General features: G+C 45.8%; 1 protein-coding gene and 1 pseudogene across 7 annotated transcripts; one reads left to right on the top strand and one right to left on the bottom strand.

Moving 5' to 3' along the window:
• Positions 1 to 223: 223 nt before the first annotated feature.
• LOC123622208 lies at positions 224 to 1,492 on the bottom strand (annotated as a pseudogene).
• A 1,944-nt stretch (positions 1,493 to 3,436) lies between these two features.
• LOC123622304 (eppin-like) lies at positions 3,437 to 16,053 on the top strand. Of its 7 annotated transcripts, XM_045528532.1 has the most exons (6): positions 3,450 to 3,680; positions 5,387 to 5,518; positions 8,294 to 8,461; positions 12,623 to 12,754; positions 14,863 to 15,030; positions 15,728 to 16,053. In XM_045528532.1, the coding sequence occupies exons 1-6, from the start codon at positions 3,590 to 3,592 to the stop codon at positions 15,748 to 15,750; spliced, it is 714 nt and encodes a 237-aa protein (XP_045384488.1). In that variant the 5' UTR covers positions 3,450 to 3,589; the 3' UTR covers positions 15,751 to 16,053. The 7 variants fall into 7 exon arrangements, 3 of the variants coding, with proteins under 3 accessions (XP_045384489.1, XP_045384488.1, XP_045384487.1); XM_045528531.1 differs by lacking the exons at positions 12,623 to 12,754; positions 14,863 to 15,030; positions 15,728 to 16,053 and adding an exon at positions 8,987 to 9,303; XR_006729457.1 differs by lacking the exons at positions 3,450 to 3,680; positions 5,387 to 5,518; positions 8,294 to 8,461 and adding an exon at positions 14,675 to 14,703 and having other exon boundaries at positions 11,201 to 12,754.
• The last annotated feature ends 8,414 nt before the right edge of the window (positions 16,054 to 24,467 follow it).

Here is a 24,467-nt window from a genome sequence, read left to right as displayed (position 1 = left end):
AGAGGACAAGGGACTTCCTGTAACAATGCGTCTCATGACATTTGGAATGACTGTTTAGAAAAAAGAACAACATACAAAGTCCTTTGCCACATTGTTGAACTTTGGGGATGTCAACTTCAACTGCTGTTGCCTTCACCATTCCAGTTTTTAAATCCTGAATCAAACCAAAAACAAGCAAACAACCCCCCCCCCAAAAAAAAAACCCAAAGAAAGCCATGCCGATCTCATCTTGTTTTCTGAGCAAGTTAGGTTTTATCAAGAAGAGGTGTAACGAATGCAGCTAAGGAACAGTCTGCCTAGCATAATTTGTGGTGGATGGTGGACGGGCAGACTCCTTGTACTCCTGCTTGCTGATTCACATCTGCTGGAAGGTGGACAGCAAGGCCAAGATGGAGCCACCAATCCACATGGAGTACTCGTGCTGGGGGTGGGGGTGGGGGCGATGATCTTGATCTTCACCTGCTGGGAGCCAGGGCTGTGATATCCTTCTGCATTCTGTTGTTTGGTGTCTGGGTACCTGGTAGTGCCACCAAAAAGCACTGTGCTGGCATACAGCTTCCTGCAGATGTCCATGTCACACTTCATGATGGAGCTGCAGGTAGTTTAATGGATGCCACAGGATTCCACACCCAGGAAAGAAGGCCTCATAGCACAGCTTCTCCTTGATGTCACACACAATTTCCCACCTGGCCCCGGTGGTAAAGCTGTAGCCATGCTCCCTGAGGATCTTCATGAGGTAGTTGGTCATGTCCTGGCCAGGCATGTCCAGATGCAGGAGGAGGGCATAGGAGGGAGGGCATAGCCCTTGTTGATGGGCACAGTGTGGGTGACTCTGTCACCAGAATCTATCATGATGCCAGTGGTACAGCCAGAGGCATACAGGGACAGCTTAGCCTGGATGGCCACCTACATAGCTGGGGTGTTGAAGGTCTCAAACACAATCTAGATCAAATTCTCACAGTTGGCTTTGTGGTTCAGGGGGGCCTAGGTCAGGAGCACAAGGTGCTCCTTGGAAGCCATGTGCAGCTTGCTGTAGAAGGCGTGGTGCCAGATCTTCTTCATGTGCTCCCAGTTGGTGATAATGTCATGTTCGATGGGGGTTTCAGGGTCAGGATGCCTCTTTTGCTCCAGGGCACACTGCCCACATAGGAGTCCTTTGGGTCCGTGGCCACCATCATGCCCTGGAGCCATTGTCAACAATGAGTGCGGCAATATCGTCATCTGTGGTGAGCTGGGTGGTGGATGTGGACCAGTGGCAGAGCAGCAGGGTGAGGGCCAGGGGTCCATGCTCACAGGGTGAACATGGTCTTGGTGGTTCTTCATCCCTTTTGGACTCACCATTCCTCTCCACCTTCAACTCCACAGTGAAATATCAATATTATATCCACATGGATACCTGAAGTTTCCCTAGGCAACTGTGGCAAGAACTGATGTGCTCAGCTCCCTCAACCTTATCTCTGACACTCACTTGCTGAGTGACATTCAGTCAACAACCTCACTTCTCTGGCCTATGATCCCTGTCTATAAAATGAGAAAATGGGGCTTCATGGTCCCTCAGAACCCTTCCACCTGGTTATTCTGGGTTTTCACTCTCTCCTGGGCTGAGTTTGGGAGAAGATGGGAAGTAGAATAAGAGGACAGCACTGCTGAGGATGTTACTCATTAGGAACTCTACCCCTTATCTCTCGTGGGATCTTCCTTAAGTGAAATTATGAAGTTGGTGGGATGGGATTGCCATGGGGGCTCTGTCTGTCATCCCAAATTTTGTGACCATATCGTCACTTGCTGATGATAAGGGTGGCTTCTGTCTGTCATGTAGGAAAATTTGGAGAATAAAGCTTGGCCCAAAAGGGTAACACCTAGTTAGGGAAGGAAGTGGGAGCCCTGCATGGATGTATAGAGATAGGAACACTCATACACTCCTGGTGGGACTGCAAACTAGTGCAACCTCTGTGGAAAGCAATATGGAGATAACTTAAACAGACACAAGTAGACCTACCATTTGATCCAGCAATCCCATTATTGGGCGTCTACCCCAAAGAACAAAAGACATTCTATAAGAAAGACATGTGCACCCGAATATTTATAGAAGCACAATTCACAATAGCAAAGATGTGGAAACAACCCAAGTGCCCATCAATATGTGAGTGGATTAATAAAATGTGGTATATGTATACCATGGAGTACTACTCAGCCATAAGAAACAAAAATGATGATATAGCACCTCTTGTATTTTCCTGGATAGAGCTGGAACCCATTCTACTAAGTGAAGTATCCCAAGAATGGAAAAATAACACCACATGTGCTCACCATCAAATTGATCATCACCTAAGAGCACATTTAGGAATAACATTAATCAGGTGTTGGGCAGATGTGGGGAGGGGAGGCGATGGGTGTATACATACATAATGAGTGTGATGTGCACCCTCTAGGGGATGGACACACTTGAAGCTCTGACTCGGGGTTGGGGGCAAGGGCAATATACGTAACCTAAGCTTTTGTACCCCCACAATATGCTGAAACAAAAATTAAAGTTATAAAAAAAATTAAAAAAAAATAAATGGGAGCCCTGAAGATAACATGTACTCTTTGAAGAGTGTCTCTCCCCGCAACCAGACCTGACTGAGTGGCTGGTGCCGTGGATTCCGTGGCTGCAGGATACTGCCCAAGGTCGCCAGCACCCTCTTTCCTATAGGTCTTCCTCTAGCCCAGTTAGAACCCAGAAACTCTGCAGTGTTACTGAACTGTATTCAGTTGTAGTCTCTTGGACAGTTCCCTTCATCTCATGGTCTCTCCTCAGACAATAAGGAGTTTGCAGCAGAAGGTAGAAGCTCCCCTATAAGCTCTGACCTTCTCTGTCACTCTAAAAGTAACATGACTTTGACAAACACCAGCTGAAGACTCTGTAATCAGCCTGATTCTTCCCCCACACCCCACTCAGTGGCAACATCTTTACTCTTTGGCCTTAGTCAGAGAATTTGAGTGAACCAAAGAGAAGATAAAAGGGAGAAGGATGGGAGGAAACTGTGGGAGAGGGAGAAAGGGACACAGAAACCATGGGAGACCAACAGAAAAAGAGGAAAAAGTTAGATATAGGCACAAAGCGTCCCAGAGAAACAATGAGTTACCAAGAGATTGATAGAGACACATTGTCAAGGACAAACAGAAGGGGTGTTCTAGTTGGCGTGCATGTAAATGCAAAATGAACGAAGGGTGAGGACATTCCACAGCTCTCCAGGTTACCAAGATGAAGACCTGAGATGGTGGCATTCACGCCTGAGGCAGCCTGGAAAGTGTGAGATCAGCTTCACCCACTCCTTGGGTTGACCAGAGGGCCCAGCCCAGCACAGGCCAGGGGTCAGGGCCAGGAGCCATCCAGCAAGAGACCCTCCCCCATCGCTGTGAGCTGTGGGTGCCAGTTAGCCCCATGTACGACCTTGGAACTTGGCATTCCCAGCAGGAACGGGGGTGGCTGGCTTGTCTCCAGTTCTTATCCCCGAGGTACTGGCTACTGAAGGAATAGGCAGGACCAAGGCAGCTGGACATTTCCAAGTTCTGGAACCACCAGACAGGCAGGTCCCTCTTCAGAATGAAATTGTCTGGACTTTTGAGCTTCCTGGTGCTGTGCATCCTCGTCTTGAGTGTCCAGGGACCTGGTCTGACAGAATGGCTCTTTCCTAGTAAGTACTGGGCCTCAGCCCTTGCCCCGGGGAGAGGCGAGTTTACTGGGAGGACGAAAGAAGGAACAAATTGTCAGATCTGGGTTGCTTTCCACCATCTTAGCCCTGGTCCTGGGTCGGGAGAGGAGGGAGAGGTTTGGAAGATCCCGTCTGTGAATGCAGGAACCCTGACTTAGGCAATCCCCACTCTCAGCTCCCTTAAAGTGGAGAGTCTTTCTTGGGAAGGTGGCAGGGGGCGGGTGGGTAGAGTCACAGGGTCTAACACTTATAGGAGGAGCTTATATTAATTGGAATCTGGGAAGCCCAAGGGACCTTTCCCTCACCCCATGAGAAAGACAGGCCCCCTTTTCAGGATATCATCTCTATCTGCTCCTGGTTCTTTCAAATGTAGTTCTAAAAAGCGTCCCTGCATCCCCAGGGGTTCCTTGACTTTGGGATAAAGGACAGTATTCAGAAGTCCCTCTAAACTTAAGACACTAATACTCCATGACTCTGTGGTAATAATGATAATTGTTACCATTTGCTGAATACTCAGAACATAGGGATTTCTGAGTAGGGGTTTCCAAAAAAACAAACAAAAAAAGAGGAATCTGGAGTCAGACTTAGTGGCTCCAAATCTTGGTAGCCACATAACCTTGGCCAAGTTACTTCAATTCCATGTGCTTTGGTTTCCTCATCTGTAAAATGGGGATATTAATAGGACTCGCGTCATAGAGGTGTTATGGGGATTAAATGAGATAATACATTTCAAATGCTTAGAAGAGTGTTTGGCTTATAGTAAGTACTTAAGAAATGTTAGTTAACATTGCTGCGCAGCACTTACTATGATCAGAGCTTGACACACTTTGTCTCATTTCTTCCTCACAAGTCTGTGAGGCCAAAATGCTTTTACAGATGAAGAAACCGAGGTTCAGAGAGGGTAAGTGGCAGACCAAGAGTTAGAATTCAAAAACTAAACTGACTCCAGGGTGAGTGACATTAATCACTGCTATAGTCCCCAAACCCCAGGCCAAGGACTGGTGTTGGTCTGCAGCCTGTTAGGAACCGGGCAGCACAGCAGGAGGTGAGTGAGTGAAGCTTCATCTGTATCTACAGCCACTCCCCATCGCTTGCCATCCCCCCCACCTCACCCTCCAGGCTGTGGAAAAATCGTCTTCCGTGAAACCGGTCCTTCATGCCAAAAAGGTTGGGGACTGCTGGATCACTGAATAATATTGCCCCCCAGAGGAATTTCCAAACATTGACTCCTCAACAAGGGAAAAGAGCAGATATGCTTAAACCAGCTTAAACCAAAAAAGCCTATTTTGTCTTCCCAAGGACCTATGCAATGTCAGGAGGCATTTTGGGTTGTTACAATTAGGGGTGCTACTCTATATAATGGGAAGAGGCAAGGGGTGCTGCTAAACATCCTACGGTGCACAGGACAGCCCCCCACAATGAAGAGTTATCCAGCTCAAATGTCACTAGTGGTTGAGAAATTCTGCCTTTTAGCATGGATGGGGCTGAGGACTGGGGTAAGAAGGTGGTCTGCAGGGAGGGTGATGCACACAATAGGGGAACATGTGAGTCCACCCCAAGGGAAAGGACTCCCCGGATCAGGCAAGATGAAAGCAAACTTCCCTGTCTCCCTAGAATCACCTTGTGTCTAGCAAAGGACGGGCACTGTGCCCTCCAAAGGTCATGTTGTAAGACTGTTCCTTTCCTAGAGAGATGCCCCAGAATCAGAGAGCAATGTGAATTCAAAGAAAGGGACCTGTGTACAAAGGACAGACAATGCCGGGACAACAAGAAGTGCTGTGTCTTCAACTGTGGAAAAAAATGTTTAGACCTCAAACAAGGTAATCCTCAGAGCCTCGTAATAACCAACCAACACCCCTAACCCACGTCCTCACCTGCTGCCTGCCTGGGCTGGCACCGTCCCCTGGTTCACTGAGGGGTGGGCTCTGGACAAGATTGCTGGATTCGAGAGACCTGGGATGTAGGTTTGTTACTGCCTCTAATATGGTGTGTGACATTAGAGAATGTCTGAGACTCACTTTCCCCAAACAAAGGTGGGTGAAGGAGTGGAATTGAATCAGATGGTTTTTTGGCTACGTGGCTACTTTTTGCTATCATGATTTTCTGAGTTCCCAGGTGACCATTGTTGTCCTAATGTATACCAACATTGTTGCCTCCAGTGATACGTTAAGCAATTTATATTTCCTAGCTTTTTGCTCTGGGGTGACCACCCCTCTGCCTACACAACTTTGTACCAGGAATCCTCCCCTGCCCACTCCAGACCAGAGGGTTTTTCCTTTGCTGCCGCAATCTTAACTCCATGCCCATCTCCCGGGGCTCCAAAAAGACTATTAAAGATTCTTTATTTATTGGTTTAACAAATATTTATTGAGTGCCTCTGAGACCCACACTAGGATTTGGCCTGCTCAGCGTGGTCAGGAAGGTTGGGAAAACCTTCTCTGAGAAAGCAAGCCTGGAGTTGAGTTTAGAAAGATAGGTGGTATTTTAGGCACAAAGCGAGTGGAAGGGCTTTCCAGGCACAGGGCACAGCACGTGGCCTGGGGGGGTGGTCCAGACTGCAGAGTGCGCATGAGTGTGGTATAAGGAAGGAAAATCCTGGGTAGGTGGGGATTAAACAATCCAGGTCTGGCGGGCCAGGTTAGAGAGTCTCGCCTTGATCCTAAGGGCCACGGAAATCCCTTGAGGAGGGTTGGGGACGTGATCAGGTTTGTTCTGCACCTTCAGAGAGGGAAAGAGGAGGAACGGAGTATCTTGAAGGACGTCAAGATGAAAGAAAATGGTAGCCTGGACTGGAGAGGTGGCAGAGGGGATGAGGAAGAGTGGGATGTCAGAGAGGAGAGGGATTTGGGAGGTGAAGTGGACTGGGTTTCACAGGGGAGTGGAGTGAGCAGGCAGGGGGGTACATCACTCACACACCTGCAGGCGAGGATCCTGAAGCCAGACTTCCTGGTGCACATCTCAGTCCAGTTTTTACCAGCCTTTTAACCTTGGGCAAATTAACAACTTCCCCTCACTGTGCCTCAGTCTCCTCAGATAATGAAAGGACCAGTGTTAAAGGTCATTTTGAGGATCAAATAAATTGATGTGCGTGGAGTGCTTAAATCAACGCCGGGCACATAATGGCCACCTGATATATATTAGCTTAAATCATTTGTCATTCCTGACTGGGAGTTCCTAAGTAGCAAAGGCCATTGCCTTTTCTTTGTCCCTTAAAGCATTTAGCATATAGTAAGTGTTCAATGAATGATTTATTCAGTCCAGATCAGGATATATTTTATTTTGCCCTCAACATTCCATACTGTGCCAGGCTTCCTGTTAGGGATTTGGGATTCCAAGATGAAATCAGACACAATCCCTGCTCACTAGAAACTCACAGCCTCAGGGATGAGACCGAAGATGTAAACAAATGACGAACATGCACACAAGGTTCAGAAGCAAGGTGTGGCAGTATGGGACATAGAGTGCAGTCAGGAGAGATGTCATGGGGGGCTGATGTCTGAGAAAGGCTTTGAAGGAAGAATGGGAGTGTCACTAATGAGCGGCAGTGGGCACATGGCGGGCCAAAGGCATGGAGGGCTGGCATAGCACGGTGTGCTGAGTACTGCTGGGGCACACAGCTCAGGGCGGGCACTGTGCCAGGGGAGGAGGCCAGAGCCACAGCAGGAGCCAGATGATGAAGGGCCTTGTGAGTCACGGGAGGACTATATCACCAAGTCAAGGGAGGTCTTATCCATGGAATGACAGGATCAGCTTAGCTTTCAGACCCACCAGAGCCTTCTCTCTGGTGGGCAGCATAAAGGATTGATTGGAGGGGCCAGGACTGGAGGCAGGAGAATGGATGCGAGATTATCTCAACAGCCCAGACATGAGATGCTGAGGCTTCAATTGAAGAGACTGGCAGAGAGGTGAGGTCTTAGGAGGTAAAAATCAGTAGGACTTAATTGTTTAGCTGTGATTTGCCCTCACTCTGCAGGACTATGCAGGCATTGTTTAGCTGGGGCCTGTATAAGGTTGCTAGGTGCTGTAACAAAGTACCACAGGCTGGGTGGCTTAAACAATAGAAACGCGTTGTCTCACAGTGCTGCAGGCTACAAGTCCGAGGTCAAGGGATCCGCAGGACTGGTTCCTTCTCGGGGTTGTGAGGTGTCAGGATGGCGAGGGAGAGTCTGTTCCACACCTTCCCCTAGCTTCTGGTGCTGTGCTGGCAATCGATGGTGTGCCTTGGCTTGCAGACACATCACCCCGATCTCTGCCTTCACGTTTGCATGGTGCTCTCCCTGTGTGTGTGACCCTGCCCAAATTTACTGTTTGTTTTTATAAAGACACCAGTCACATCAGAGTAGGGGCCCACCCTACTTTGGGATGACTTCATCTTACCTAACTGCATCTGCAACGACCCTGTCTCCAGGGATGGGATGCAGACACCCCCTCTGGGGTCTCCCTGGCAGTATGTGTAATATGTCAATGAAGCTTGGGTCCCGTGCTCTGATAGGGAAAAGGAGTTTATTCCAGTTTCATCTATGGTGGTTTCCAGGGGGAACAATTTTGTTCCGGGGTGGGTACTCTGAGTTCTCAACTCCAGGGTCTCTTGGCAGATATATGCACTATGCCCAAAGAAACTGGCCCGTGCATGGCTTTCTTTCGTCGTTGGTGGTATGATAAGGAGAATAATACCTGCTCCATTTTCATCTATGGTGGCTGCCAGGGAAACAATAACAACTTCCAAACCAAAGCCATCTGCCTGAACACCTGCCAAAAAAAACGTGAGTTCCGGGGCCCCAGTCTCACCAGGGCCACGCTGGGAGGCCTGGGTCTTGGCTGGTCTGTCCCGGGGTAGCTATGTCCTTGGCAGACCTGGCGCTGGCAGAACCAGCTCCAAGCAGGAGGGAAGAGGGCACCTCAGAAAGGGGTAGACGATGTGGCTTTCTGGGAACCGAGGATCAACAGGTACGGGGAAGCGAATTGAAGCTGGCAAGTACGAGGAGAGGTAGGGGGGTGGAGGGGGTGTGGATGGAGTGAAATCTCAGACACCCGTTGCAGAGGGGCCACGGGACATCCAGCCTAGACACGTGAGCCAATCAGCCCTTCCAGGCCATCAGTTTCCTCAACACGGCCTTTGCCAGCAATCCCCTCCCATCCAGTTTTCCTTGACGGAGATGACTTGCTCCCAACGCAAACCCACTTCCTTTTAACGTCCTCCTGTGAAAAGATATATAGACATAACTGCAAGTTCCAAAGATAAGCTGAGCCCAAGAAGCTCAGCTGGTCCTGTCCTACTTTCTCAACAGGCTCCTCTTCCTGAATGGATAAGGACACACTGGGACAGGATTTGGCTCATGCTCTGAGGACCTGTCCGTGAACCTGACTGATGCTCCGGCTTGGCTTCCACAGTTCCACCCTCAGCGTTCCGAGGCCCATACCTCTTCCCAAACTGAACTGCAGGGTCTGCCTCCCCTTCCTCCCTCTCCGCCCCTCTTCATGAATAGTACCCTTCAGATTTGATCCCATATTTATACTTTACCCCTTATCTCTAACTTCTAGAGCTCCTTACTTATACTGTGTGGCTCCCAATTTTTCCCAATAAAGTGCTTGGCTTAGTTCTTTACTCTGAGGCTCAGTGATTCACATCCGCTTGGCACATTGCGGCTCCCGGTGACATCAATGAACGGAGGAGAGTCAGAATTTTGAGAGTTGAGAGCTCCAGGGATATTGTTATCCTCCTCTGTTTCTTCAAAAAATTGCAAAACCCTTTTAAGGCAAAGGCCCACGAATGCTGCCTTAGTTTGGATCCCCCAGAAACTGACCCTGGGACAAAGGCAGGGGCGCAGGTGGTTTATTTGGGAGATCTCTCCCAAGAAGCACAGGGTGGAGAGTGGGGTAAGTGTCACAGGGAAGAGAGAAGGGTCGACTGTGAGCTGGTTACCACTGTGGGAAACTGTGGCTCAATCCCACCGGGGACCCTCTAAAGAATCATGTAACACAGGCCTTCAAATTATCTTCGTCTGTCTCCTGGGAAGGGAAGGCTGAGGTAGTTATCCACTGATTCCATTCCCCACCAGATGCCTGGGGTGCTAAATCCCTCGCTCTTCCAGACTGTTCTGCATGCAAGCTGAACAACTCCCAGGGAGCCGGAGAAAACCCACAGCAGAGAAGTAGGGACTCTGGCACTGGGGGTGGGAGGCTGTCCCCGTGCACTGGATATTATTCAGCCAGAAAAAAGGAACGGAGCGCTAATGCTACCCTGTGGATGAACCTCAAAAACATTATGCTAAGTGAAAGAAGCCAGGCATGAAAGGTAGCACACCGCATGATTCCATTTATATAAAATATCCAGAATCGGTAAATCTCTAAAGATAGACAGTAGATTAGTGGTTGCCAGGGGGTGGAGTGGGTTAGGAGGAAATCGGGAGTGACTGTTAATGGGTAGGGAGTTTTCATTTGGAGTGACAAAAATGTTTTGGACTAATAGAGGTGGTGGGTACACAACATTGAGAATGTACTAAAAAAGGCCACTGACTTGTTAACCTTAAAATGGCTAATTTTATGTGACATAAATTCTACCTCAATTTAAAAAATTGGATTAAGAAAAAATGTGCAGTGGGACTGTCTCTTGCAGCTGCAGGTGAAATTGGAGGTGAGCCGAGAGTTGTGGGGTGGGGGCCAGCAGTCCCCCCTGCAGTGTACACTTGAACTCTGCACATTCACTCACTCCCACGTGGCATCCACTGTCAGAGAACTTACCACTCTCCTGTAAGGCCAGTGGAACATTCTTTAGCCCCTGCTGCAGCAGCTGGTTCCGAAATCATAACTGGCATTTAGTATTTCTCTCCTGCATCACCAATTCTAAATCGCACCCGATGACAGAACCTCTAGTATTCTTTCCTTCTTTCAAAATACCATGACCTGGACGGAAACTTTCTGAAGGTTCAGTGCAGCCTGGAATCAACCTGTTTCTTCCCTCAAACCCCACTCAGGACAATACCTTCACTGTGACGATGGCTCAGGAAAATGGGTGCACCAAAGAGGAGAGAGAGGAAAGAGAAGGGTGGGGAGAAAGGATCCCAGACACAGAAAGACCCACTGGAAAAGAGAAAAGCACAGGGTACAAGGCACAGAGAGGCATAAAAGAGAGAAAAAGAAACAGCGTGAGAAAAATAGACATGTCAGGAAGAGAGTAAAATTAGAAAGAAAGATGAGAACTGGGATACTCTTGACCTCCACACTCCCCCTGGGAAATGGGAGACTCTGCAGTTAAACACCCCTTTCTGCTAAGGAAGCCTGGAGAGCCCCAGACAAGATGCACCCCATCTCCCTTGCAGACCAGAGAGCCAGAGGGGCTCAGACTGCTGAGGATTAAGATCCACCTACCTAGAGCCCCTTCCCGCAGGGCAGGTGCCAGTTAATCCCACTGATGGCCTCGGGGGAGTTGGTGTTCCCAGCGGAGTGGGTGTGGCTGGCATCCAAAGTTCAGAGGCAGTACTAAAAAAAAAAGATAGAAAAGAAAAGAAAACAAAAGTTCAAAGGGAGGAGCTCCTGAGCAGCAGTTGCTTGTTTTGGTGCAATCAGCCGGACCAGTACCTTCTAAAATGGGACTCTCGGGACTTCTGCCGATCCTAGTACCGTTCATCCTCCTGGATGGCATCCGGGGACCTGGGCTGGTTGAAGGGATCATCAGTAAGTGTCGGGGACTCGCTCCTTGCAGTGAAGAAAGGGAACTCAATGGGGAGGAAGGAAAAAGGAACAATTTCACAGATGAGGGGTGTTTCCTCTGTCTCAGCCTGGGATCCTGGGTAGGAGGGGGCAGTTATTTGGAGCCATTTTTTCAGTCCCCTTCGTCTTGGCAAGGTGACTTTGGTGAATGCAGGAACCTAAGTCCGTGGCAACTGACTCCTCACTCCCATTGCAAGGAGTTCTTCCAGGAGGTGCCTGGACCTAGACCAAATGAAATGGACTAACGGCCTGGGAAGCCCAAGGAACTTTCCCATAAGAAAAACAGGCCATTGCCCCAGTACCACCTCATTGGCTCCCACATCCTCCCATGGTAGCCCCCAAAGGTTTTCCCACAGTGACAGCCACAGCCACAGCCACACACAGAGGATCCTTGCTTTGCGGTGAAAAATGGTACCCAGAAGTTCCTTGGAATGCTGGAATATGAAGGCCCATAACTAGCACCTTTATATACTGAGCACTTTAAAAGTAGTGGTTGAAAGTGAGTGCTCAGGAGCCACACGTTGTAGGTTCAAATCCTGCCTCCACCCCTTAGTAGCTGTGTGATCTTGAGTGAGTTCACATAACCACCCTGTGTTTCAGATTCCTCTGTTTATAAAATGTGAATATGAATAGTACTTCCCCATAGAGTTGTATTGGGCATTAAGGAGAAAAGGCCAGGCACACAGTGAGTACTTCCTCAATATCAGTCATTATTTTGGCCCAGGCAGTTTGACAATGGCTTTTCAAACTTTGTTGCATTAGTCTTCAAAACAACCCTATAGGCAAATGAGGAAATCAAGGTTCATAGAGGGGACGTGCCACACCAAGAGTGGTGCAAAATCTAAAAGCCCAGGCACGTGATGCCAGAAATGGAGGCCTCAATCGTCGCCAGCTACCGTGCCTCCTGTGGAAACATCCAAGCACAGGAAGGCAGAGTGATCAGAATATTCCTAGAGGAAAGCATCCTACTCTCTGGAACCTTACAGGTGGTGAGGGTAGGGGGTAGGGGTTGGAATAGGGATTAGGTGAGTTTTTATGGGGTTGGGGATGTGGGTGGTGGTGTGAAATTCCTGAGCCCTCTGGGGGTCACTACCTTCTGGGGACAGGGGAAGTGAAAACAAGTTTCCCTAACTCTGCAGTGGTGCCCTGCGTCTTGGAAAGGAGAGCACTGGCCCCTTTAAGGCCTCAAGTGAATATGTCTTTCCCTCCTTTAGAACCGTGTCCCAAAATTAGAACAAAATGTGAAATAGAAGAAAGGAACCAATGCATCAGGAGCAGACAGTGCCCAGGAAACATGAAGTGTTGCCTGTTTAGCTGTGGAAAGAAATGTTTAGACCTCAATCAAGGTAACTCAGAGACCCTGTGAATTACCCAATGCTCTCACCTCCTACCCCACCTGCACGGCCTTGTCCGACTCCTTCTCCTGATTCACTGGTGGCTGATCTCTGTCCAAGAGTCTTGGCATATCTTCTACGTGACACAAACCTGCCAGTGCTGGACTTGGGAAGCATGGATTTAATTTCATTTCTCCTCCTATTTTGGTATGCGATAGGAGCAATGCAGTTTTTCCTTTCTCAGCCTCACCTTCCCTATCCATAGGACAGGTGCGGGTATTAGACCACAGGCTCTCTCGGCTACTCTTTGGTGATCCTCTGAGATGCCAAGTAGCCACTGAAGTCCCATCAAATGCCAACATTGTGTCAGGTTATATGATGGCTACAAAAGACAGGGATATGATCTGTATTTCCTGGCTTTTTTCTCCAGGCCTCTCTGTGTATGTAAATCAGAGATTCTTTCCCTGACCACCTTAGACCTCCTACCTCTTTCTGCTCTACCCATATAATTGGGCTCTAAAGACCATCAGGGACCATTCATTCAACAAATATTCATTGGTGGCCTGGCACCCGTGACAGGCTCTGCTCGCTCTCTGTGGCCACAGAGATCAGAAAAGCTTTTCCTGGAAAAGGAATCCATGATTGAAGATCTGAAAGATGGGTAGCACGTAGGCAAAAGTGGGAGGGAATAGCCTTCTAGGCACAGGGAACAGCACGTGCGAAGGCTCTGTGTTAACAGCATGCCCAGGCCCAGCGAGGCAGGGACGCGGAGAGTAGCGTGGGCACAGTAGGAGATGAGAAAGATGAAGCTGGACTTGGTGGGGCCGGGGGTAAGGGATTTGCCCTTGGTCCTCAGAGAAATGAATTATCCACATCCGAATCCCTTACAATCCACGTGACCTCAGGAAAGTTACTCAGCCTCTCCAAACCTCAGTTTCCTTCTCTGCGTAATGAGAACAAGAGGGCCTACTTCATAAGATTAAATGTTAATGTATGTCAGATGCTAAGAACAGGGCCCGGCACTCAGTAAGTGCTATCATTATTGTTCTGTTGTGCTTCAGACTAAGAGATTCTAAAGAACTCTATTTGTACCTCATAGTACTGTGGGCAAAACAGTTGCTTGCTCAATAAATACTTCTTTATCAGGGTACATTCTTTTTGTTTTTTGTTTGTTTGTTTGTTTCTGTGAATATCCCTGAAGCATCCACTCTGTGCCAAATTATCTGCTAGGAACTGCTGTACCAAGACGACATTAAAGCACAATCCCTACCCTCAAAAACTTCATGTTCTCATGGAGAAAACAGAAAATATGAACAGAAAATTAAACAGAAGTGAAGAAAGTATGTTCAAGATTGAAAAGCAGTTAAGAAAAACAAGGGGTAAAGAAAGGATTCAGGAAGGACATCATCCAAGAGTTGATGTCCAGGGAGGGTTTTAAAGAATGAACAGGAGCACACCCAGTTAGCAAGAGAGGAATGGAGATTTCAGGCATGTGCAAAGGCATGGCGGTGTGTAAGAACGTGATTATTTTTAGAGCATGAAGTTCCAAAGGGTGGGTGTTGGAGGCAACAGGAGATATAAAGTGGGAGAGGAGGAGGAGGGAATGGATTCTGAAGTCCTTCTGGGTTTTGGTAGAACTTCATTTTGAGCCCGATGGATCAGTCATTCTGGAAACCAATGTGGAGCAGATTGGAGAAGCCTTGGAGATCAGTTGGTGGCCTTTCATGGCAGTCCTGGCAAAATATAATGATGCTTGAGTTAAGAAAGTGGCAGAAAGGAAATAAAGGAGAGCCATTTAGGGGGCAAAATCAGCGAGATTTAGTGTTCAGATGTTGGGGAAGCACAGTACGAGAGGCCATGTGGTGTCGCAGCTGTTCCTCACAGTTGCCCTGCAAGACAAGCAGGGTGGGATTTTGTATTCTTGTCTCACAGATGAAGAAGTCAAGGATCAGAGATGTAAAGTGAGTGGTCAAGGTTCACACTGAATTGGGAGCACAGCCCTGAGCCAAATTGACCTCTCCGGGGAGACAAAGAGAGCAGTGGCCCGAGGAAGAAAAAGATGACGGACGTTCTCCATGGAGACAGGTACCCACATGCTGTGCTCTGCGATCTCCCCGCAGACATATGCAGTTTGCCACTGGTGGTTGGCCCCTGCCTGGCCTACTTTCCACGCTGGTGGTATGATAATGTAACTGAGCGCTGCTTCGAATTCATCTACGGCGGTTGCCTAGGGAATAATAACAACTTCCAATCTGAATCTGTCTGCATGGTCACCTGCGAAAGAAAACGTAAGTCCCAGAGGCCCCAGTCTCCTGTGCTCACCAAGGCCACATGGAGAAGTCTGGGTGTTGGCTGGTCTGTTCCAAGGCCTTGATAGGCTTGGGGAGGACAGAGCCAGCTCCAATCAGAAGGTATGAATGCACCTTGCAGGGGTGTAAGTAGAAGGATATTTTGGGAAAGAGAGGGTAGGAAGGAAGGCAGTAGTCAAAGGGAAATTGGCAGATATGAGGGGTGCAGTAGGGGTGCAGAGAGAAGGGGGTGCATAAACAGAAGCGGTGGGGCATCCCAGGCCAAGTCAGAGGGAGGTCAGTAGGCCCAGCCCTGGGCTGGACACCCTTCCCTAGCCAGTCATTACAGGCCTTTCCTACTCACCAAGCTTTGTTGCCACTTTTCTTCTCTTTTTAAGTTCATTTATAGCTAAGGCAACAACATACTTTATTGGCCAAACCAAGACACTTTTGAGAGTGCTTCAAAGTGGGGTGCCATTAATTCTTACACAGGGGCAACAGGCAAAAACTGGACCCCACTGAACAAATCAAAACTCACCATCACTCCATGAGCCCCCAAACTCACCTCGCTACTGTTTTTTTTTTCCTGCCAAAAGATGTAAAAATGATCCCACCTGCTTTTTTCCATTAACTGCAAAATTTGGTTCCTAAGGTGGCTGGGATTCATGCATCTCACCTCTTACCTTCTGTCTCACAGACTCATCTTCCTGGCTAGGATAACGAGGAGCTGGAAATACCTCCAGGGTTTGGCTCATAGACCAGGGCTCTCTCCGTGTGTGTCTGACGGATGCCCCACGTCAGCTTCCACTGGCCAAATCTCAGCCTCCAAGACCTTGGCATTGCAAAAACTGAACCCAGGATTTGCTTACTCTGTTTCCTCCAGCTTGGCTTCTCTTCAAACATAATGCCCTACGCCCTTTAACCTCTTCTCAGTGTGAGACCCTATCCCTTCAACTTTCATGGCCCCCATTTATCCCTTTGAAGCCTCCAGTTTCCCCTAATAAAGTGCTCTGTGACGTCTGATCTCTCTGAGGCTGAATAATTCATGACTACCATATGCAGATATTCTCATCTCCCTATACGCAGTTTTCAGAGAACAACAGGTCATTGGGTTTTCTGGTGACACCAAAAAAAGGGAGAGAGACATAAAAATCCTGCACATTAAGAACCCTGGTGACACTGTTACCCTGGTAAAATTGCCATAAGATGCTTAAGAATCGAGCCAGAGCAGATCCAGGTTTTGTATGGTCTAAACCTTTGGCTTATAGACACAGTGGGTAGGATGGTGGTTGCCAGGGGAGGGGGAAATGGGGTGATGTTGGTCAAAGGGTACAAAGTTTGCAAGGTGAATTAAGTTCTACAGATGTAATGTATGGCATGGTGAGGGTAGTTAACAATACTGTATTGTATACCTGAAATTTACTAAGGGGATAGATCTTAAAATAAATCTCCACACATACACACATGCTCACAAACATGGTAACTATATAGAGGTGATAGATATGTTAATTAGCTGAAATGTGGTGATCATTTCACGATGTACAGGTGTTTCAAAACACCAAGTGGTACACCTTAAATGTATAAAATTTTACATGTCAATGTTATCCTAAGAAAGCTGTTTGAAAAATTTACAGTTAAGTTCAAGTAATTACTGAGAAAATGAAGTTTAATGCAATTGTTAGAAAATAACCCCAAATATGCAAGATATAATGTTTTTAAAGTAATTGACATGATATGAAAGAAAATCAGTACTATTCTGGAACCAAAATTCTTTTTTTTTTATTTCAGCATATTATGCGGGTACAAAAGTTTAGGTTATGTATATTGCCCATGCCCCCACCCACCAGTCAGAGCTTCAAGCATGTCCATGGAACTAAAATTCTGAATGATTACAATAAAATTGTGCCAAATGTCTTGCTATTGAAAAAGAAGTCTATTCCAACTTGGGCAGCAGAGTGAGACCTCGGTACTATAAAAAATTTCAAAATCAGGTGTGTGCTCAGCTACTTGGGAGGCTGAGGTGGAAGGATTGCTTGAGCCCAGGAATTCCAGGCTGCAGTGAGTTATGATGGCACCACTGCACTCCAGCCTGGGTGACACAGTGAGACCTTGTCTCAAAAAAGAGGGTGGGGGGAGGAGGAGGAGAAGAAGGAGGAGAAGGAGAAGGAGAAGGAGAAGGAGAAGGAGAAGGAGAAGGAGAAGGAGAAGGAGAAGAAGACATCATCTATTGGTGCCTGATTATGGTGCAGAAGGAAATTAGGAGAAAATGTTAGAAATAATGAAAAGAAGAGGATCAGGGCAGGGTTGTGATGAAGACCCTGAAAACACTGCTAATTTGGCAGTTTTGCAAAATGTCCTCCTGGACAAATTGTCCCCATGCGTGGCATCTCCCATTTACATTTGCTCTTGCCTGTGTACCTCTGTAAGAGTTCATGTGTTTCCCTGGGAAGCCTATCCCAGCCCTGTGCACCCTTATGATGCAGACCAAATCACTAACAAGTCATCTCTGGTCTGCATCCCGTGGGAAGAGCATGTCTGGGAGTAGAGAGATCCAACTTTGCCCCTGGTTGAATGTATGCTCCTGGTTGGGACAGAGTAGGGTGGAGGGATGTTCCTCTCAGGGGCTCAGTTTCCCATTTGTAAGGTGAAGGTGATGGACTAAGGATGTTGAAGAGTACTTCCAAATTTGAGAAAATACGGCAGCTCAGGAACCCTGCCAAATCTGATAAGTACCCAGTGCGTGTCCATCTCATTGGAGCCCCGCAGCCCTTGATTGGTGACGGCATTCATGAATGACTGGAACAGAATCCTTCTGTCCCAGGCACCAGTGGACCGTAGAGTCCCTTGGAAATGTCCAGAGTGTGCCCTATGGTTGACAGTGTCTGCTCACCTGCTGTGCTCAGGAATGAATTCAGAGCCCTCAGGGCTGAGCACAGGCAGCTCCTGCCTTGCAAGAATCTCAGTGGAGCTGGAGAATGCTGGGTCTGTGTATTACTGACTGTTTGCTCATTACTCTGCCCATCAGAACCCAGAATATGTCTCAAGTGGAATCTTTAGGTGTTTCCCATGGTACCACACAGACTCAGCACCCCTCATCTTCTTCTCCTCGTTCTATCCTTGGAGCTGCCCTCAGAGCCAGATATGCCCAGAGGAAGTTTGGCTGGTCTGGAAACTCAGGGAATGTCTGAACCAAGGGGCCTAAAAAACTCCACCAGCTCTAATCCCCCTCCTTTTTAAACACATGTACAAATGGAAGGTTCTAGTAAGAAATGGACTTTTCCAAGACCACATAGCAAGTCAGGGGCAAAACTGGAGCCCAGGAGTTGGAGGTTGCAGTGAGCTATGATGATGCCACTGTACTCTGGCCTGGGTGACAGAATGGTCTAAGGAGCTATGTATGGGTGCCAAGTTGACAAGAGGTGGACTTGTGAGAGTTAATTTTATGTGCCAACTTGACTGGGCCATAGGTGTCTGGATATTTAGTTAAACATTATTTCTGGGTGTGTCTGTGACAGTGTTTCTGGATGAGATTGACATTTGAATTGGTAGGTTGCTCTCCCCAGTGTGGATGGGCTTCATCCAGTCCATAGAGGGCCTGAATAGAATAAAATCTAAGAAAGAAATAATTCTTTCTTTCTGCCTAACTCTGTCTTCAACCTGGGACACTGGTCTTCTCCTGCCTTCACACTCAACCTCAGACTGGAGCTTACACCATGGGCTCTCCTGGTTCTCAATCCTCTCTTGCACTGGAGCTATGCCTTCAGCTCTCCAGGGTCTCTAGCTTGCGGACTGCAGATCTTGGACCTCCCAGCATCCTTAATCATGTGAGCCAACTCCTTATAGTAAAAAGAAAAAAAAATATATACATTATTAGATCTGTTTCTTTGGAAAACCCAGACTAATACAATAGGTCTGGCAATTTTTTACAAACCAAGCATTTATCCTAAGACCAAGAAATTCTGCTCATAAATATTTATTTAAAAGAAATGAAAACAAATGTTATCAAAAAGATTTGTACAAGAACATTAATAAAGTCTTCATAATAGCCATAAACTGCCAACATCCAGAGGTCCAGCAGTAGGAAAATGGAATAAATGAACTGTGGTATATTTATACATTGGAATATGACAGAGTAATAAAAAGAAATGAACTATTAGCATATACACCACAATGAATGAATCTCAAAACATTATACTAAGTGAAAGAAGCCTTATGCCAAACAGTGCATACTGTATGATTTCATTTATATGAAAATCTAGAATATGTAAAACAATATGTTGTAAAAGGAAAGCACAGTGGTTGCCTCTGGGAGATGTCAGCTGGGGGAGGAAATTGACTAGGAAGGGAATCATGAAACCATTTGGGGTCAAGGTATTATTCTATATATTTATAGTGTTTTGGTTATGTGGGCACATAAATTTGGCAAACGCAGCATATATGCACTTAAGATTGTATACAAATTTCACATCAAAATAAAAATGTAAACCAATATTGAACTCTAAATCATTATATCCATGATGAAGTATTTGGGGTGAAGTGTACTGAAATACACAATTTACTTTGAAATGCATCCAAAAATAAGATGGATTAATGTATAGACAGAGTGTATAGGTGGAGAAAGCCATTGCAACAGAGATCTCCTCTGCCAAGTCCCTGGGAGATCTTGAGCAGAAATGGACCTGAATATTGTCTTCAGTCAAGGCATGGGGGTCAGGTGTTTGTATTTCATCATAGGCCAGTCATTGGATGTGGGTAAAGTGACTCCTTAGGCCAAGAGCAAGTCCCATAGAGAAATTCAGCTGTGAGCCTTCAGCAGCCAATACTCCTAGCAACTGGGGGAATGAGTGCCTCAGTTCTGAAGGGCCATGTAGGTGATGGCCCACAGAGCCCATATGACATTAGATATCAGTTGGTAGGTATTAGATCCAGGAGTTTCCAAATTTTACCCAATGTCTCACTTGTCCTTCAGGGAGGAAGTCTGACTTATGGACAAAACAAGAGCCAAATGTGAAACAAAGTACCACTGTGAAATATATGGGCAAGCACGCAGCAATACTCAGTGCAAGGTTTTCTGATTAAAACAGAGTTGTATCACATGGCTTAAGCTCTCCACTCCCACCCCACATCCGAATTTTAGAACAACACATTCAGGCATAAGTGCTAGTAGGGAAAGAGAGACAGCTATGTCTTCAAAGTAGATAACAACTAGCATGAGGATATAAATTTATCATCCAAACAAGACACTTTTGAGAGTATAAGGAGGATCTATTAATAATTATACTAGAGCAACAGGTGCAAGTCAGGACTATTGGGGAAAAATAGAATGTATGGTCATCTAGTTATTGTTAGTTAACTTGCCCATCTAATTGCAAGTCGTAGGGGAAATACAAAAAACAAAACCACACACACTGTCCCCAAGAACAGCATGTCTCTTAGGTATGTGGGTGATACATTGCATCTCTAGCAAGTTGTAAAGTAACACATATTTGAGGAGGAGGCTCATTATAAAGTAAATGTTTTATTCTAAATATTTATCCATGGGAAAGACTTCCAGTAATATTGACCTAAAGAGGTCAGGTGATTCCTCTCCACAGAAAACAAGTATAAAACTGGACGAGATTGTCAAAAACAAACCAAGGTGCTGGAAATTCACCAAAGTAAAACAACAAATTGAGAAACATTTATTCTTGTAAAACAGAGCTTCAGTTCCAAGAAGCTCAATAAACCCCTAGGACATTAAACACATAGCTAAAAACCACACTTAGACATATCATAGTCAAACTCTGAAAGACAAAGAGAAATATTTGAAAAAAAAACTAGGGAAAAAATGACTCATAACATACAGGTGACCAATCATAGAACTAATATTAACAGTTGACTTCTCATCAGAAATGAATGGAGACCAGACGACACTGGAATAATATAGTCAAGGTATTGAAAGTAAACTATCAAAAAAGAATGCTATATTCAGAAAAACTATTCTTCAAAACTAAAGGCAACAAACCATATATACAACAATACTATCTATAATATATAAAGAACTCTCAAAACTTAACAGTACATAATCTAATTTAAAAATAAGCAAAACACATGAACATTTTGCCTAAAAGAACATACAGACGAAGAATAAATACATGAAAAGACATTCAACATCATTGGACATCAGGGATATGCAAATTAAAATCACAATGAGATATCACTATACACCTATCAAAATGTCTAAAATAAAAGAGAGTGACAACCCAAGCATTGATGAGGACGCAGAGAAATCAGATTGCTCCCACATTGCTGTTGGGCATGGAAAATGCTACAACTGCTCTGGAAAACAGTTTTGCATTTTTTTATATAACTAAACATTCAATTACCATACAACCCAGCAATTGCACACTTGGGCATTTCTCTCAGCGAAATGAAAACATGTTCACACAAAAACCTGTATGTGAATGTTCATAGCAGCTTTATTCGTAATAGCCAAAAACTGAAAACAGCCCAGATATCTTTCAATAGGTGAACAGTTAGACAAACTATGGACCATCCTTGGACTAATACTCAACAATATAAAAGAATGAACTAGTGATGTATGTAAAAACTTGGATGAATCTTCAGAGAATTATGTTGAGTAAAAACAGAAAAGTCAATCCCAAAGGGGTAAATACATGTGATTCCATTTATATCATTTATATAACATGTTTAAATGACAAAATTTTAGAAATGGAGAATGGGTTAGTGGTTGCCAGGGGCTATGGATCTGTGCAGGAGGTGGGGACAGTGGGAAAGAGAGAGGTGTGATATAACAGGGCACAATCAGGGATACCTGTAGAACTGTTCAGTATCTTCATTGTGGTGGTGGATACACAAATCTACACACATGATAAAATCATATAGAAGTAAGTACATGCGCGCACACACACACACACACACAAATGATTACAAGTAAAACTGGGAAAATCCAAATGAGATCAGTGTATTGTTTCAATGTCAATATCCCAATTGTGATATCGTGCTACAGTTTTTCAAAATGTTACCATTGGGGGAAACTGGATAAAGGGTACAGGGGCTCTCTTTATTATTTCCTACAACTGCATGTGAATCTACAAGTATCTCAATAAAAATTTCAATTAAAGAAAATAAAGACCAAATAAAGCCTTTCTCATGTAAACAAAACTGAGGGGAGTTGATGCTTCTCTCAACCAAACCTTATCCTTAAGGTTGGAAGGAAATGACACCAGATGGTAATTTGGATCCACAGAAGGAATGAAGAACAGAAATGGTAAATACGTGGGTAAATATAAAAGTGTGTATGTGTGTGTGTGTGTGTGTGTGCGCGTGCGTGTGTGTATGTAGGGGTTTGTGTGTAAGTGTGTATCTATATCTATATATATCTCTATGGTCTCCTCTTGATTTCTTTAAAAAGAATAAGATTCTTTGAGGTAATAATTATAACACTGTACTGTTAGGTTTATAACATACATAAATGTAATATATATGACAATAAAAGCACAAAGAAGGGGGCAGAAAATGGAGTTACAGTGGTGCAAAGTTACTATATTTTTCTGGAATTAAGCCAATAGATATACACCCAATTCTAATACATCTCCATCTATAGCCTAGGCTCTCTCTGCCACACCAGACCCTGCCCACTACGTCATGGGTTTCTTCCTCTACCACCAGACTCCGTTTCTAGAAGAAATAAAGCCCAGAAGTGGACAGACATTGAGTTCATGGAGGATTGATGGTCTGCCTGGGACATGAGAACTGTTGGGGGGGTAGTGGCCCTTCTGAGGGACAGAGATCCTTGCAGGGTGGTGGTGGTGGTGATGGAGCGATGGGGTATAAAGGGTTAACAAAGGCTTGAGTCAGAGAGACTTAGTTAAGTCTCAGTCCAGCCACTTGCAAACTAGATAAACCTGGACACATCTCATGACTTCCCTGAGTCTTGGTTTGCTCATCTGTGAAATATGAGAAACAATAAAACCTGTGTCATAGAATTTTTGTCAAGATCACACAAGACGATTTATGTAACATGCATAACATACTGCCTGGCATGTAGGAAACGTTCCATAAACAATAAAGATTAGTGATTAGTATTGTTGGAACAAACAGCACAAAATTCAGGCACCACTTCATGATCTCAACCACTGAGATGTGAACCCTATGGCGTGACAGCTATAGGAAAGGGGTCAACCTGGGGGCCCCCCACAGTAGGAATTTCCCACATCTCATGGAGAATTTCAGGCTTCTGAGTTCTATAGACATTTTCTCCCCTACTCTGAAGTCCCTATTTATGTCCCTATTCATAAAATGCTAAAACTTATCCCTTGCTAAAATTTTCACTTGGGTTTCTGAAGACATAAATTGTCTCTTAATGTGACCAACCCTATTTTCCCCCTCTGGATATTTATTTTGAACATCAGTAAGGTAAAAAGAAAAATAAACTCTCTTGGTATGTGTGTGTTTATGAAAAATGTATTTGTCCTATGTACAAAGCACGCCTCCTTTCTAAGTCCTTGTTCTCCCAGTTGGTAACATGGGATGATAATTTTACCTCTCCTAAGGACTTTACATGAGGATTTAATGAGACGCGGCAGAAAATTACCTGACACACAGTAGGTGCTCATAGGATGCTTGGCCCCTTCCCCCTTCTAGAAAGATAAAGATCATACGGAGGTTAGAACCTGAATGGGGAAACCTTTTTCTTTCAAAATCCCACCCTAGGTACTTTCCCCATCCCACACCACTCAAATGAATGGGTCTCAATCTGAAGTAATTTAATATTCTTTACACACGCACACTCACATGTTGACATGTGCAAGAGTAGTGATGTTGGCATATTATTGTAATTATTCAATATTATTATTATTGTTAATCTCTTACTGTACCTAATTTATTAATTAAACTTTGTCATAGGTACGTATAGGGAAAAAACCCATAATATTAATATATAAAGGGTTCGGTACTATCAGGTTTCAGGTATCCGCTGGGGGGTCTTAGAACGTACGCCCCACAGGTAAGGGGCCGGGATGCCAAACTTGCCTCAGGTTCCTACCGTGGGCCCCCAGTAGATGCTGGGGGACAGCACCCATAGTCCCCTTCAGGAACGTGCCCACTCCCCCAGCTGCTGGGAGTTTGGTATTACAGCTGACGGTTCTCAGCTGAGGACCTCTACTCCTCTATGGAAGCCGGGAGTCCAGATCCTACCTCTCCTTGCCATTGGCGGCTTGAGTGTGAGCATGTGACATGGACTCAGCCAATCAGATCCTCCCTCCCTGGATTTTTGGCGCTGGAGGGTGCAATGCAAAGACCCAACCCCTGTTGAGAAAGTTTTTACAGTGGTGCTGGGAGTGGTGGAAGCCTGGGGGTCGCAGAGCCTTGAGTGCCTGGCAGTGGCAGTGCCATTTACAGCAAGGATGAAACTTTGCTACAAACTCGGATATGCG

Source organism: Lemur catta, chromosome 17, assembly GCF_020740605.2.
Source record: "Lemur catta isolate mLemCat1 chromosome 17, mLemCat1.pri, whole genome shotgun sequence".
Classification (NCBI taxonomy): domain Eukaryota; kingdom Metazoa; phylum Chordata; class Mammalia; order Primates; family Lemuridae; genus Lemur; species Lemur catta.
This window is presented reverse-complemented; position numbering and strand designations above follow the sequence as displayed.